Source organism: Chlamydotis macqueenii, chromosome 11, assembly GCF_036417535.1.
Source record: "Chlamydotis macqueenii isolate bChlMac1 chromosome 11, bChlMac1.mat, whole genome shotgun sequence".
NCBI lineage: Eukaryota > Metazoa > Chordata > Aves > Otidiformes > Otididae > Chlamydotis > Chlamydotis macqueenii.
In genome coordinates, this window is record NC_141566.1 from 16184811 (window position 1) to 16201155 (window position 16345).

At 51.1% G+C, this 16345-nt stretch overlaps 1 protein-coding gene across 1 annotated transcript; it reads left to right on the forward strand.

Annotated features, from left to right (window-relative positions):
* The first annotated feature begins 399 nt into the window (after window positions 1–399).
* Window positions 400–15341, forward strand: F9 (coagulation factor IX). The gene is made up of 8 exons (XM_010122214.2): window positions 400–477; window positions 3464–3627; window positions 3718–3742; window positions 5489–5602; window positions 6955–7083; window positions 9179–9417; window positions 11451–11568; window positions 14620–15341. Exons 1-8 carry the CDS (start codon window positions 411–413, stop codon window positions 15165–15167), a joined length of 1404 nt encoding a protein of 467 aa, XP_010120516.2. The 5' UTR covers window positions 400–410; the 3' UTR covers window positions 15168–15341.
* The last annotated feature ends 1004 nt before the right edge of the window (window positions 15342–16345 follow it).

Consider the following 16345-nt stretch of genomic DNA (forward strand, 5'->3'; position numbering starts at 1 on the left):
TTTGGATGAAACGTGGGCCATGCTGAAGCTTGAAAATGTTACTGTGGCCTTTTACGTGACCAACAATATTACCTGGATAGGAATGGGAAATCCAGTGCTTTATAGAGGTTCACTGAGGCTGAATTAATTTGTTCTTGTGCCATGCTCAACCCCCAAGCGTGGCAGTAGTATCCTACAGGGCAGAAGATGAGCCCAAGGACTGCCACTACCTACAAGGTTTCTTGCACATGGACATGCCTTCTTCAACAATACCCACACTGCCATTTCAAGCTTCTGCAATGGCACATCTGGGGACCTTAAATGAAAGGGTTACCTAGAGTAAATAAACAAGAACCTGCACTTTGGAACTATTGACTGAGCTCCACCACCCGAACAACTTGCTAGCAAGAGGTCTGGGCAGTGGGAAGAAGATGGCAAACATCCCCCTCGTATTCTCCGTTTGTCTTCTGGGAGCTTGTCTTCGTGCCGAAAGCACAGGTACGTTCATTTAAAACCTAGCAGGTACTTCACTTTTGGGTGGGGGGGGGGGCTTACTGGCACAGATGAAGGGGCGTTTCTCACTTGACGGTGGGACAGCTTGCGCAGTCTCATAAGAGACAAGAGCTCAGAAGGATTGCTGTGTTTCATACCTCCTCTCTTTAAAGCTCTGGTTCTTTTCTTGGGGATGAAATAATAGGTTTTATGCTGATTTTACACAGAATGTGTCACAGGGATTAATTTTAAGAATGGGATTTTTCTTAAATTTTTGCAGCTTTTAAGCTTTCAGAGCTTGATTCAGCCATTTTAGAAAGCACGCACCCACACACAGAAGGAAAAAAAAAGGAGAGTGTTGCTGGTGGAGTAAGATCCACACCTCTTCGCGTCCCAGAGTACAAGTACTCACATCCATAAAACAGTCATTGGATTTGCCACTGCGAGCATTGTTTAAAGCCAAACCCAGCGTGAACGTAACAAAGACTGCAAGGTGCAGCCAAAATTGTAGACAAGATAGAGCAGTTGATGGATGTGGGCAATCACACGTAGTAATGCAGGCTGCTGCATGATTTATCTGCAGCAGCAACGGTTCCAAGCAGAGCCTGGTTCACATCCAGTGTGAGGACTCATTTGGTGTAGGCCAGCCTTTCTTCTTCCATTAAAACATTGCAAGTAACAGGTGGAAAAAAAAAAACAAAACCAACCAACAAACGCCTCTTTCCGAGATGTTTGCTTAGCAATGAAAAGTGAGTAGAGCCTAAAGTATATTGGCACCGCCACGCATCCAGGTGTACCTCCTGGAAAATACCACACTCTGCTGGCAGGACAGGTCTCCTTCCACAGCCCCTTGGCCCGGAGACCCATCCCACTCCCTCAGACACCGGTTCAGAAGTTGGTAGGTCATGTGTGAGTATATTCTTGGTGTGAGGATGGTTTCTAGACAGGGTGAGTACCATGCCTGTCACCCCACGGGGCCTGCAACCTTCAGTTTTGCTCGTAAAGCAGCACATGGGGTCGGTAAGCAACAGAGAAAGCCGAGAGGGATCTGATGGAGACACAAAGCTGCACTGATTAAAATGGGTTAATTACAGCAGGTGCCTGGCACATCCCACTGGGAAGAGATGAAGGCGCGGGTCCAAAGCAGCTGCCTCACATCACACGGGGTGATGTGCGGCTGTGCCCACACCGGGTTCCCCAGGCACCAAGCACAGGGAGAGCCCAACAGGTTACAAACCAAGGAAGGCTGCTCCATCACTGTCACCTGAGCCTTTTCTGTCCAGCCTGGGGACAAGCCAGAGGCTGCGGCCCATGCTGTGGGGAGAAGGGGGCAAGTGTCCTCCCTGGCTGGGGTTGTACGTTCATATCCCACGCATAAACCACAACCGTGCAGCTGGCAGGGGACCCCACAGGGGCTGTGGTGCTTGAAACAGGCCTGGCTTCTTCAGGGATCAGTGCTTTACCCATCAATATCTACTGCCAGACCATCAGATTAAGGTCAGGATTCTCATGCACTCCGTTTCGTTTTTAACCAAAACCACACCAACATGAGGAAGGCAGAGGTGCAAGCTTGCTGCACAATGATTACAAGCGTTGCAGAAACAGTTCAGTCTCTTGCAGAGAGATCTCTAGGTGAAGGGGCTGGTTACACCATCAGTGGGATGGCATAAATCTGAGCAAACCTCCTTGGACTCATGAGAGTTGACCAAAACCCATCCCATGTGACTCCGGAGTGGCTGGGATCTGCTCTGGATCAAGTGCAGGAATCAGCCATGAGAAGTAACGAGTGACCAGTATTTGCCCATCACTCTCCCGGCTGAGCGCACGCTCACCTTAACCCTCAGAGGAGCCAGACCCACAGGTCCCCAAACCCCTTCCAGCACAGAGCCCCCAGGTAAGGGGCTGTGTCCAGGGTGGTCACCAGCAGCTCCAAGCAGAGCTGCTCTACCGTGCCATCTGGTGACAAAAAGGGACGTGGCTGCAAGTGCTAAGAGAGGAAGAGGAGAAGCTGGGGAGGCAAAGCAGGAAGGTCCTCTGGGTGAATAATGTCTTTTTTGGAGTGGTGGGATGGGAGAATAGTGCTCAACAGGGGTGGAGGTCTCTGAGTGGTAAGTCAGGAGCAAACACCCTTGGTGGCTGCCATGGGGAAGGTGCCACTGGTGACCCTGCCAATGGGATATGTGGCCCTGCTGGGAGGCCATTCATGGTGGCACTGTGACGGGACTGCACATCCTTGTGCCCTTCACCAGGCAGTCACCACGGGAAGGCTGGTGGGCACCATGGACGTCCCACCCAGATTAGTGGTCCCTGCAGTGCCAGCAAATCTCTACTGCTGGTTTCTGCCCAGGCCCACCAGTTAAAGGTGGATGCACGCCACCTCGTCGACGTGACCTGGCCCAGGGGTGAGGAGGGCTCATGGCATCCCTCCTGCCAGCAGGACAGAGCGGTACCCAGGCACGTGGACAAGGGTGAGGAGCAGGGAGGGAGGCAAATAGCCTGTGGCTTCTGAGGGCCGCAGCTGCTTGCAGAGGCAAATGGCCTTTCACAGCCAAAATGGGCAGGTATCATTACAGCAGGATGATTTTTGTGACCAAACAAGACCTCACCAAGCAGCAGTATGAAAAAGCCTAATATTTTCCCCTCTCAAATAGCTTATTCTGGCCTGTGCATCTATGATAGGAGACACACCATGTCCTTTAAGGTATTTTAAGCATCAAACTTCGACGCTCCTAATCACCCTCTCGCCGTCAGTCATTTCTGCCTATTGAGTACTTTGACTCTTGGTTCTCCAGACTGGATCTTCTGGATTGCACTTAAGTTAGACACCAAAGAAACCTCAAATAGATGATCACACTCCCTAAACTTCCCTGGCCACAGGGCAACGGGAGCGTGAACGCATTGAAAGGGCTTGATTTCTGGGAGAACAGAGCCCTGACAGCCCGTCCCAGCTGTGTGCTCCTCTCTAGCCCCTGTTCTCTTTTTCAAATTGCAGTCTTCATCGACAACAAAGAGGCGAGCTCGGTTCTGCACAGGCAAAAGCGAGCCAATTCAAACAGACTGGAAGAGGTCATTCCTGGGAACCTTGAGAGAGAATGCATAGAAGAAAAATGCAGCTTTGAAGAAGCCCGAGAAGTGTTTGAAAACACAGAGAAAACAGTGAGTACCGCTGCTGCAAAATGGCAACAGCAGTGCCCAGAAATAAGAAATAAAAGGAAACTTCCTTTTTTTTTTTTTTTTTCTTTGCAGATGGAGTTTTGGAAAACATACATTGGTAAGAGCTGCTTTCTTTCCGTTCAAATATGTAATATTCATCTCTCAGTGCATAAATAGCAGATGTTTATTGAAACAAATGTATTCCAGCGTTCAGAACCTGTGTTATGACAGAGCTGGTCAGAGCCATGCCCCCCAAATCCTGCAGCCACCCAGGCTGGGCCTGTCCCATGTATATACAAATTGCAAGTCCCAAACCCTGTTGCTTAACATTTTTTTTTTTTGTTCAAGCAGGTTTTTTGGAACAAACTTCAAAACCTCACAGAACAGAACCAGTTCCCACAGACCACTGTATCTGCTGAGCCCAGGTCACGCTCTGGGCCTTTATTTTCAGCCGTGATATAAAGCACGACAGCAATATTTAACACCCCCTCAGCAAAGAGCAAGTGCTCTGTTCTCAAGCGGAGAACTCCAGATAAGGCACAACCTCGTGCAAGCAGAGTGTGAATCCCTAGAAATGCCGAATTAAACTGGAACCTCAACATGATCAGAGCAAACAGCTGTTTGCCACTCACATCAGCTGTCCCAAACCCTTGCTTCTCCACCGTTTTGTTTCCACCGTCTATTTCTTCCCTTTCAGCCTTCATCCCCAACAACTCCTCAGTCCCTTACCAAAAAGATTTCACTGCCCACTAAAACATCAGAAACTAATTTTAAGGACATTTCAATAGATGAACTGCTTTGTAGATTGGCGAAGCGCCCAGAACATCTCACTAAAAAGCCTTAAATAATTCAGATTATTTAGTCCAGACTATAAAATAAAAAACTTACATTTGCATTGTAGGCCTGTCCTCTGAAAAAAAATCAACTGGTGAAACTCAACACTGCATTTGTTTCCCTGCCGCTGTAGCCAATCAGCTCTTAAAAATTAATGAATGTCGTGTATTCCCCTATTGTCCACAGCGCCTGGTTTACTGTTTCCTTACGAGCTGCTGTTGTCCCTGTTTGCAATCTGCCTTTTGCATCCCAGACTGTTCCCAAAAGTACCATTGTCAGCCACACTTACTGATAGGACACAGAGGCACCAAGACGTTCCCCTTCCTCCTTGCCTTTGCATCACCATTTCAAAGCGCACTTCCCGGTAATTTAACGTCCCTGACGTACCCTTCCAAAGTGTTAAATCACCAATTTTCCAACTCCGGGTGTTTTTATTAAAGCCTCACCTTCTCAGCTGTAGGTAACTGTGAAAATAAAAGCCCTGACACGTAAAGAAAAATCTAGACCAGTTAATAGTGGGACAAGACTTAGAAAGAAAGAGCAATGACCAAGGCTCTCAATCCTAATACACAGAGAGGTCTCCAAACTTAAGGGGACAGGCCCAAACCTTCAAAAAACAAAGACAGTACTGTTAAAATAATTCAGATTAGGAAATCCTGACCACTCTTGAGGAAGCAAACCTAACTTTTTCTGTCTAACTCAGCCAGGACATGAGGTCCTGTTGAGATGTTGCATGAGGGAGCCTGAGGAGGAGTTCTACTGAAACGAGCGGAATTAACCCAGGCAGGACAGGGTACATAATTAGGCCTCTGGAAAAAGCACTGCTGCTGACATTACCCCAGCACTGACTGTCTGTTGTGCGCTTGCGTGCCAGTATCTGACTTATTTTCCATTACAAAGAGGGAATGAAGGTGTGCAGCCTCTTGCTCATCTTTACCAGAAGACTTGCACAGAGTGAGGCTCCCGCGCTTAGTTGGCACCAGCCATGGTGGACGCTCATGTTTGCTAATTCTCCTGTCTTCTCTCCAAGATGGAGATCAGTGCGACCCAAATCCATGCAAAAACGGAGCTGTTTGCAAGGACGCAGTAAGTTCTTACGTGTGCTGGTGCCCAGCTGGGTACGAAGGCAGAAACTGCGAGATAGGTACGTACCAGGGGCTCGTCCTGTGGTTGTTCTGCCCAAAACAATAGTTTTCCACTGACTTCGACCAGGTCCCCATGCTCCCAGTCCTCCTCTCCATTTCTCGTGCCAGGCTAGGCAGAAGGTGCTGAGCAGGGCAGGATTGTCACAACCTCCTCTCAACAGGACTCCGCTAAATTCATAATTATAAATTATCACCAGTAAACTTGATTCTGAAGGCAAACAAAAGGCAAATATTTTCCTGATGGGTTGAGGAGTTTATGAAAACCAAACAACTGATAATTTAAGCAAGAGGGATATTCAGCTCTTATATTTATAACATAATCAGGGGCCGTGCGCCTCGCATAATGTGCTAGACTCGCTGCGCTAATAAAAGATTCTCTTTCTAGTCGTGCTTCTGCTCTGGCAAGAGAGGAGCGTACGTTAAAAAGAGCATTTCAAAGCTGCATCAAATTTAAATAGTCTCATTGCAGATTTCCCGTGGAAGTGAGACAGGAACAAAAATAGAGCTTGAAGTGAGGCGTGAAAAGGAGCTCTGTAAAAATAGTAAATGATGGCATTAAAATGGCTACAGGAAGGGAGGTGTCCTTGAGGAAGTAGGAGCGGAGTTAATCTGCTGTGAAGGTATTTGAAAACCCACTGAGAATTAGAAGGGCGTCTGCGGATTAGTGGTTTCCCATCTCCAAGAGATGGTGTTCCCACTACAGGGGGTGCGATGTAGGCTGGAAGAGGACACGTTCAGGTCACAGGAATCTTGTCATGCCTCAGGTTGGGACCCGTTTCATCAAAGGTCCTGCTGAAATGGGTCGTCTGCGTCAGGCCGCAATGATTTATTGGTGTGTCAGGAAAAACATATGGCTTTGCTTGAGGTTTTAAATTCAGAGCCCAGCGATAATCCCAGGACAAAGCCCTTCTTGGGTTCAGGGTTGGCTCCCATTTGACACATGGCATTCTCCGCTAACATCCACACCGGGGCTGGATTGCTGTAAGCACAGGGGGGAGGAAATCAGCACCATGGTGGGGAAATCACGTGGCTTATAACCAAATATTTGCAGGAGTCCTTTATGGTCAGGCTGCCAAATTTCAGACAGCAGACAGCTGTTGGAGGCAGGAGGCCACACCAGGGCTCGTACGGCCATTCCTCAACCTGACTTCTTGAAGAGGAGCCTGTTGCTCCTTCATTACAAGCAGGGACGTGATTTGGAAGGAGGTCACTCTCCTTGCTAGCAAGCATCCGTTTTCCATAGTCTGGAGCAACCTGAGTGGGTTACAGGCTGAGTCGAAAGACCCAAGTCCCAGCAGATCTCTGATCAGCTGTATTTCAAAAGAGCTTTCACAGTTTCATTTTCTTTCAGACTTCACGTGTGCTATTAAAAACGGAGGCTGCAAGCACTTTTGCAGGCATGACCCGCCGCAGAAAGTTGTGTGTTCCTGTGCCGCTGGCTATAAACTTCATGAAGATGGAAAGTCCTGTGAACCTACAGGTTGACTTTTAAAGTGTTTTTAAGAGATTTGGGTGAAAGTTTCCAAGGTCTTGTCCTGAATTTAGATACATGAATCTCAAAGAAATGCTATATCCTGTTGGAAACCAGCCTTGTTTTCCTGCTTAGCGAATGTAAAGAGCCTGACCCTGCACTTTTCCAATGACAGATGCGGGGTCAGGCTGGAAGGATGCAATTCAAGCATCCTTTTTTTACCTAGGCAGGTAGAGAAGGAGGATAGGTGTCCAGGAATTCATGCACAAGGCAAATGCTTGTTTCAGATGGCTACTCACACAGGTGCCTTTCCCGTTTGCAGCCATCTTCTATTTCTAGATATGGATCAGTAGTTTTCTGGAGATGGAAATACGATGTTCAGCTACACCAGCACGCATGCTGGTTCCCATCCAGCCAGAGCCCAGTCCCGTGTCTTTCCAGTAAGAGCTACCATTTAGTTACTGATCCTACATCAAGGATGCTCTAGGCTTTTTCAGAACAAAGGACAATCCTTCTGATGGTCCATCTCACATCTGGGCATCATGCAGTGTCTTATAATTACCTGAGTTGGGTGGAGACAAGTGGTGGTACTGTCCTCCCACCACTGTGTACCTGCACACAGAGACCCTCAACAGGAACTAGACTGCATGGCTCAGCTGTAGTATTGAGGAGCAAAATGGAAAGGCAGCCTAAGGGCTGGAGGAGAAGTGCCTTGTTGAGCTTGCAGCCTCAGAAAGGGCTAAAGAATAGCTGGTTCTTGTTATGCTCTCCAGCTTTACCCCACTCCTGGGCTGTTACAATAGCTCTAACTACACCGACATGCGCAATCCCAACCCACTGCAACACAGCGAGTTAACAGGGCATGAACATCTCAGAAGTACCTCTGGCAGAGGAAAAAGAAGATTGAGTAGAGAAAAATGTTACCATCTAAACTCAGTTTAACATTTGGTGCTATCCTATCTCTAACACTTGAGACTAATAGGGTTGCACACCTAAGTGGCATGCAGGCACCTGCACAGGTGAGTTAGTTTCTGAAGGTCTGACAGCTACAGCCAGGAACACCTGGACCTCCTGAAAGTGCTGACTTTCAGCAATCAGTGTAGGACTTTCCTTAGGCTGGGAGTCCTTCTGTTAATGGAGATCGTTAAGAGCTCAGCCTGTGTTGCCCAACATGCTATATCACTTTCACTGGACCAGAAAGTTTTACTGTTAGCAGTAAGATCATCTTTCGGGTCGGGTAATTGCCCTTCCTGCAAAAGCTTAGTGTTGGTTGGCTCTGAAACTTTCATTTCCCAGCCTCACCTCACAAGTGGCACTTTCCATCACTCAGCACTTATTTGAGTCCTATTCCTAAAGTGGACTGTTTGAAAAAAAAGAACTCTCAGTAGGCCACACTTACATCTGATTTTACACTAATGTTTGTTTGCACAGTGCTGTCGAAAGCCTTTCAGATGAAAGACAATGCCTGATGCTATTTACTATTTTGACTGCCACCATCAGCAGGAATTCGGCACACACTGCGTAGGAGAGAAATGGGAAGAGCTTGTCTGAAATGAGCCTACGGATGAGATCTTCATTAACAGAGAAAATCTACAACTCTAGAAAGAGTTTATTAATGTTTTCCTCACCTTGGTGCCAAGTAGGATTATCTGTACAATTGGCAGATATTATTTCCTGCCCTCTCCCAGCTGGACTTCTGTTGTACTGGAGTGACTTGCTGCAGAAATGTCAGCCAAGCGCCCGGCTGCCGGCCGCACAAGCCTCCCAGGCACGCACCTCAGCATCCCGCAAAAATAAAGGCAACAGCTGCACCGTCCCATCAGACACGCGCTCGCTCGCGCAAGCTTTCTTCTTTTTCAAAGCTGTTCAGAATCCATTTCTAAAGCCCAGTAACAATTTGTGCTTTACTACTCCCACATATTACCTGCACTGCTGCCCAAAGGCACAGGCTTGTGCAGAGAATGCCCGCAGCCCTGCGTGTCCCGTGTCAGTCCCAAAACGGTGCTGAGATGAGGCAGCATTTGCCTCCTTGCCTGTTTCTTTGATCTCTGTAACTCTCACCACAACGCGCAGCCGGTCGTAACCGTGACCGTTTCTCTCCCAGTGCCCTATCCCTGCGGGAGGATCACGGCTCCGGAAGCGAAGAGCAAGCTCACCCGAGCCATAAACACCTTTGAGCACTGGAACATCACCACCGATGACCATGATGATGCTCAGGACGAGGTGCTCGACAACGCCACGGAAACCAGCACCGCTGCTACCACGAAAATCACACCGATAATTAAGACGGGCACCCGGGTCGTTGGTGGGTCAGACAGCATGAGAGGCGAGGTGCCCTGGCAGGTACTGGCTGTTTCTCCATCTCTCCTGTAACCCCAGCAGTCGCTTTGTCTATTCATTTCCTTCTGAATGTAGGATCAGCTTACTTCTACACACCAAAAGCCCATCCCTGAGGTTGGTCTAGCAATAGATCTTGGGTCTAACAGGAACACAGCTTCTTTCTGTACACGGTTTTATGCCACAGCCACAAAACTTGGCTAGTAAAAAAGCTAGAAGTCAGAGTCACAGCAACTTTATCTGCAGGGCACAAAGGATCCAGGTTTGAACTACAGCAACAGGTTCCCCAGCAGCCCATGAGCTCACCAAGATTAAGCCAAAGGCTGAGGGAGGTGAGCTCTGCATGGCACAGCTTTGCAAGGAACAGCAGCTCTGGTTTTGGCTCCACTGGTTTCAACAGATCCACAGTAATTTATACCAACAAAGGATCTGTCCTTGTTGACATCTACCAAATCCAGCTGCTCTTTCTTTATCCCACTTGTGACATCCTTGTCATCCTCACCAAAAGTGACATCACAGGTAGGGGGGCGGGGGGGGGGGGCGCACTGCAAAGAAACATCCTCCAACCCACTGCTCTCCAAATACTTTTAAAGGGTTGTCAAAAGGAAAGTTAGCTCCTAGCTTGGGTCTTTTACAGTCATCTATAGCCCTTAAATTCTCCTCTGGCTTTAGAGTGTGCAGAAGTCTCAGTGGCTGAGAGCCCAAAACAATGAACCTGGATGAGGTTTTAGGAATGGCAAATCTCTTGCTGTTGCAAGCTCTGGCACAGACCGACGCTGCTGATGTCAATGAGAAGTTGCCTGAGCAGGGATGTAAATGCCCGTTCATGCAGATCAGTCGGTCCCTCTGCATCTGCTGAGAGAGGGCAGCAGTGAGGGGGTGTGTGTAGAAAGGTCCGGAGCAGGCATCTGCCCTCCACTTAGCCAGCAAAGTGTTGAGGATGTACATGGCCACCAGCAGCGCGTTTGTTGGGGCGTCGTGTTTTGTGTCTGAAGGGAAGAGGCCGTACGCTGCCCCAGCCACACAGAGCTTTCTGGCACAGCCTTTTGTGGGACAAACCGTAGGTGATGCTGGCACCCTCCACGCATTCACAGAGAGTCCAGAGGAGAACCAGAAAGTTAAATAGGAGAAATCAGTATCCATAGAAAAAGTAAATTCATACGCTACAAGCCCACCAAGTCTGGCTAGTTGGCTGTGCTCATGGAGACCTTTGCCTCACCAGGCACTCTCTGAAAAAAAAGTCTTGGTTGCCCTTTTGCCAGCTGGCAAGTGAAGATGCTCATCCTGCTGGGATTCAGGCAGCAGTAAGGAGGGCTGCTGTGTCCTCCCTGGGGCTTGGGGTGGTTGTGGGGCTCAGATCTGAGCAAAGAGCCTTGTAAACCATGTCACCCCTCCTCTCTGGCTGCTCCATGGGCAGTCTTGCACCCATAGACATGTGTGGGTGTTGGGTTCAGTAGCGGTGGTGGCAGCCACCGGCAGCCTGTGCTGCCCTCCCATAGCCGGCAGTGCTGGGAGCCACGGGCACGGCCCACAGCACCTGGGCATGGCCCACACAGGACACCAGGGACAGGGATGGCTGCATCGCCGTGGGCCGTGGGCTGTCCTCTTCATTACGGATATTAAGCACCTTAAAATGCAAACAGCTCTGCCTAACAAAGCATCAAACGAGTAAATACGTGGAAAGTATGAGGTGGATAGACAGCGATGAGCCACATCATGTGAAAGGAACTAAATGGGTGAATTATACAGAAATCCTGCTTTTAAACACAGTCCACCGAGTCGGCTGGTCAACATAGTTAGAAGTTTCAGCATAAGGGTGTCCTGGTTCATGCACCAGAAGTGCTGAGGCAGTTAGATGCTCAATTGAAATGGGCAGTTAAGGTTTTGGGCAGGGACTCCCCAGGAAGCAGCATCTCTGGCAGCACTGGGTCTGTACGACCTAAACACAACCTGTCCTACAGCTGACGAAAACTCCCGCGTCCCACTCTTCTTCCTGACAGATTTACACAAACCCACGCGCGTGATTTCCTTCACCACAGGTTTATCTGCTGAACAGCCACGGTGTGGGCTTCTGTGGCGCGTCCATCATCAATGAGAAATGGGTGGTGACGGCGGCGCACTGCCTGCAGCCAGGCGATGACGTCACTGCCGTGGCAGGTGAGCACCTGGGGCAGCATCGGGCGAGGGACGCGGGATAGGGCTCACACTGGGCAGGCACGAGGCATCGCACAGAACCCCGGACCCACACCGCCACAGTGGGCAGCAGTGCAGCACAAGCTACTTTAGGGCACCGAGGCCCCAGAACGCAGCTTTTGGGCAGCCCGGTCTCAGCAGGTGCCACCACCTCCAGTGGGAGCGGTGAGCTGGACCTGGCCTCCATCCCAAAGCCACGGAGTGGCTGGACCGCGTTACACAGCTCAACCTGGCTGCAGTCAATCTCACCTGAGCCAGAGAGAACCCCAGGCTACTTAAAAGTCCAGTGGACTTCAGTTAAGATCATAGAATGATAGAATCTTTAAGGTTGGAAGAGACCTCCAGGATCATCAAGTCCAGCCATCAACCTAACACCACCATGTCCACTAAACCATGTCCTGGAGTGTCACATCTTACATGTTCTTTGAACACCTCCAGGGATGGAGACTCCACCAGTTCCTTGGGCAGCCTGGTCCAGTGCCTTATCACTCTTTCAGTAAAGAAGCATTTCCTAATATCCAACCTAAACCTCCCCTGCTGCAACTTGGGGCCATTTCCTCTTGTCCTATCACAAGTTATTCGGGAGAAGAGACCAACACCCACCCCCCTACAACCTCTTTTCAGGTAGCTGTAGAGAGCCATGAGGTCTCCCCTCAGCGTGCTCTCCTCCAGATGCTGCTTCCTGAGCTGGGGTGATGGATTTCTATCTCTGCTGGCCGCGTGGGACCTTGCTAGGGATTTCTGCTCTTCTTGGAAGTCACACCAAGTTTTCACACAACTCTAGGAGAATAGATTTGTGTGGCTGGTGCAAGAGGGGCACCAGCAACCTGACTAACTCCTTGCAAGGAGAGGGTGACTACGTCTGCTTCTAACTTCTTTAGAAGTAAACAGAATTTAGGGATTGAAATAAAGAAACCAGGCTGGCACGTGGGAAAGCGTGCAGGGTCTCGGGGGCAGTGTGGCCAGACTGCATGGCACGTGACACTGTACTTTCCAAAACAAAGGTATCTCTGCTTGGAAAGTGATGTTTCCCCCCAACTCTTGGTGCCCAGCTCCTGTGAGCAGACTCGTGCTTTCTGTTTAAACACTACTAGTGACAAAGTGGTATTCCACCTGAGCCATGAAGCACTCGAGTTTATATCTACAGAAACAAGCTCAGCAAGAGGACTCCAGCTGCATCTCCATCTCCCGTGCTAACACAGCCGAGCTCCCGGCCACGCCTGGCCGGACCCTGGAGACTGAGTGCCGTGGGGCTGGGCACCACCCGCCCGGTGCCGGCAGGAGGATGCTCGCAGCTTGCAGGCGACATTTTTCGCTGTCTGCTTTCAAGCAGTTTTGCTGGAAAGCCCAGCGCAAAGCCCAGCCTTGCACCTGCTAACGTGAGGAAGTGCAAAATGCCCAGCGCCAAACCAGTCTCCCCCCAGAAAAGCACGAGGTGGAGGACAGAGGTTTTGCCTTCGCTGCATCCGCGTGCGAACTGCCGCTCCTTTCAGGCTCTCTCCAGTCGGGATACGTTATCAGCCGAGCCCCCTCGCGCTACCTTCACCCCGCTCCACAGCACCACTGGGTTTCTAGGGCAAAATTTGGGACAGGCAGCGAGTCAGGGGAGCAAAAGGGGATTTTGCAGGGCTTCGGGGACTATTGAATCTGTGCCTGCACCGTGTACACTGCATGGGCAACATCTGATTCCTCCACGTCCACTCCTGCTAAATGTTCAGCTTTGTATATACAGCACCACAGGAGACCCAAAAATCGGGTGGAATAAGCATTCCCCTCCCCTGTCCTTCTTTACCTCACCATTTCCACCCCAAAGCGTATTTTCAGGCCCTCAGCAACAGCGTAAGAAAAACCTTTTGAAAGTCTCCCCCACATCTGTCTTGCATTTACACCCGAGAAACACAGCCTGCGTGGAACCTGACATTCACACTCTGCTGCTGCTGCAAAAAAAAAAAAAAATAAAACCCCTCACAATGCACATCAGCAGCACCAGCCACCAAAGCTGCCTTCATCAGGCGCCGGCGTTAGCGTGAACACAGAAAGCTGCCTCACCTCTCTTGCCGGGCTCCGCGCCGCTCCGCGCAGGCAGACGCAGCAGACACAGGACGCTGCCAGGGCCAGGAGCGCTGCAGATGTTGTTTAGAAGAGATCGTACGTTCTGGAGATTACAGTGAAGCGTGGAGAAATACCGCAGCAGGGGTTAAACGCGCCCCGCGCCTCTTGGGCTGCGAGAAAACTCATCCTGCTCTCCGGCCCTCAGCACGGGCAGTTCACAGGCGGGACAGGGGATTCGGCCGCAGACAGACCCAGGTGCTGCCCGGTTTTCAACCCGAGACCACAGAACATTTTTCCCTTCCCTCTCTACCTGTTACACAAGCCGGGAGGGGAGGTAACAGGCTGCCAGCAACTCAATCACCGGAGGCTGAGGCTGCCGGCAGCGCCCTGCGATCGCGAGCAGCCGAGCCTCCCGCGGGCAGCAGGCACTCAGGGGCACCTGTGAGCATCGGGGGGCTGGCGCGTCCTGTGCCTCATTCTCTCGTTCTTCCCTGGGTGGTTTTGGAAAAGGGAAGGTCAGGTTCATATTCACTGATGTATGGTTTATTTTAAATAATGAATATTTTCAATTCTGGAGGCTTTCCCCCTTTGGTGCTAGGGCAACATCCCCTTACATCTCTTTGAGGGTGCTAAATCCCCAAAACAGCCACATTGCTGCTGACCTTGGCAGAAGCATCCGGGCCTTTGACACTTGATCAGCCAGCACGGGTCCAGTGTCACCTCGAGGGGTTCAGGTCCTGCCAGCTGCAAGGATGGAGGAGGTGCCGCCGTGGGGGAACCTCCAACGGCCTTTGACAAGGAGCGAGCAGCCACGCTGGCATCAGGCTCGGAGCAGCCCGAGGGCTGGGGCATGCAGTGCCCATCCCTTTGCAGCCACCTGACTGGGGTGGTATCGCATCGGGATGGCATGGTTGCTGGTCCAGCCGTGGAGGGGTCCAGCCCAAACCACGCTTGTCTCTGCAGGTGAATACAACACCATGGAGGACGACAACACGGAGCAGCGGCGTAAGGTGGTGAGAGTTGTTCCTCATCACACATATAACGCCACGATCAACAAGCACCACAACGACATCGCCCTCCTGGAGCTGGACAAGCCACTCAGCTTCAACAGCTACGTCACCCCCATCTGCATCGGCAGCCGGGAGTTCACCAACGCCCTGCTGAAGCACGGGATGGGGACGGTGAGCGGCTGGGGCAGCACTCTCTTCCGCGGCCGGCCGGCCACCATCCTCCAGATCCTCAAGGTGCCCTTCGTCGACCGGCCGACCTGCCTCAAGAGCACCTCCACCACCATCCTGCAGAACATGTTCTGCGCAGGCTTCTCGGCCGGGGGCAGTGACACCTGTGGGGGGGACAGCGGAGGTCCCTACACCACCGAGATTGAGGGTACCTGGTTTCTCACGGGGATCACCAGCTGGGGTGAGGAATGCGCCAAGCCAGGTAAATACGGCATCTACACCAGGGTCTCCAGGTACCTGAAGTGGATAAAGGACACCACGAGGCTGACCTAACCATGCCGGGGGATGGACTGGTTCACTGGAGATCGTAGCACTCTGCGTGTTTTTCAGAAATCATTGCGTTTTAATAAACATTTCTAAATGAACTAATTTCTGCTCTTGGAAGGCAAAAGTTGAGAGAACGCAGTGGAAATGTGGTAATGAGGAAATAAAAAGCCTTTTTAATTACCTGTGACTGCATTCCTGAACACACCAGCACTGCTGAAGGTGGGTGAGTCCCCAAAACCCCGCTGCAGAGCCTGGGGTGGACGAGTTTGGGCGCAGTTCATGTGTGCCACAGGCCAGCATGCCACCAGCATGCCCACGGCTACGCTGGGCGAGGGACACCCAGCTCTCCAGGGGACGCAGCTCAGGCACCGGCACCCATCGTCCCTGTAGCGAGGGAGGTGAACATGCAAAGCATTGCTCTCCCTGCACGCTCGGAAAGACGTTTTCACATAGGCCAGGCTGAGATGGATCACAGGCAACTGGAAATGCTCCTCCTGCTTTTGAACGGCATAAACTGGCTGAATAAATGACCTAAAATCTATGTAAAACTCATCTAAAGGTAGTGGCAGGCTTTATGTTAACGATTTCTGCAGAGCCTTGTTAGGATTATAATGAGAACTGCTTAGTGCTCATTACCTGTCCTCATCTCTGTATTAATCATGTTAAATTAGAGACTGCAGCCGTGGACGCTGCTGGTGGTGATGGCGCGCTGCCCTCCCCAAAGGAGTTTGCGGGCTGTTCCCCAAGCGCAAGCAGCACGGGACAGCCCAGAAACCTCGCTAGGAGATGCCAGCCCCGTGCCTGGGGTGGGCGATGGCACCAAGGCATCCCAGGATGGGGAGAGGGCATCCCAGGATGGGGAGAGGGCATCCCAGGATGGGGAGAGGGCATCCCAGGAAAGGTTGCGCTGGGCAGAGGTCCTGTGCTGGGCTGCCTCCCACAGGCTTAGTTTGGTTCCCAAATTCAACAGAAGGGAATAATCCCAGAACCCCGCTGATGGTGGTCTCCTCCCTCCTACCTGCCGAGATGTGCCCCCGAGACCACCTCTCCCCCCACCTCACCTGCAAAGGGGCTGTCAATGGCCCCCGGCCCCTCCCGGCAGCGCTGCCCGGTGCTGGGGTGCAGGGGAGGCCGGTGATGGAGACGCCTGAGCCACGGCAGGATTTCAAGAGCAGCTATGTCAG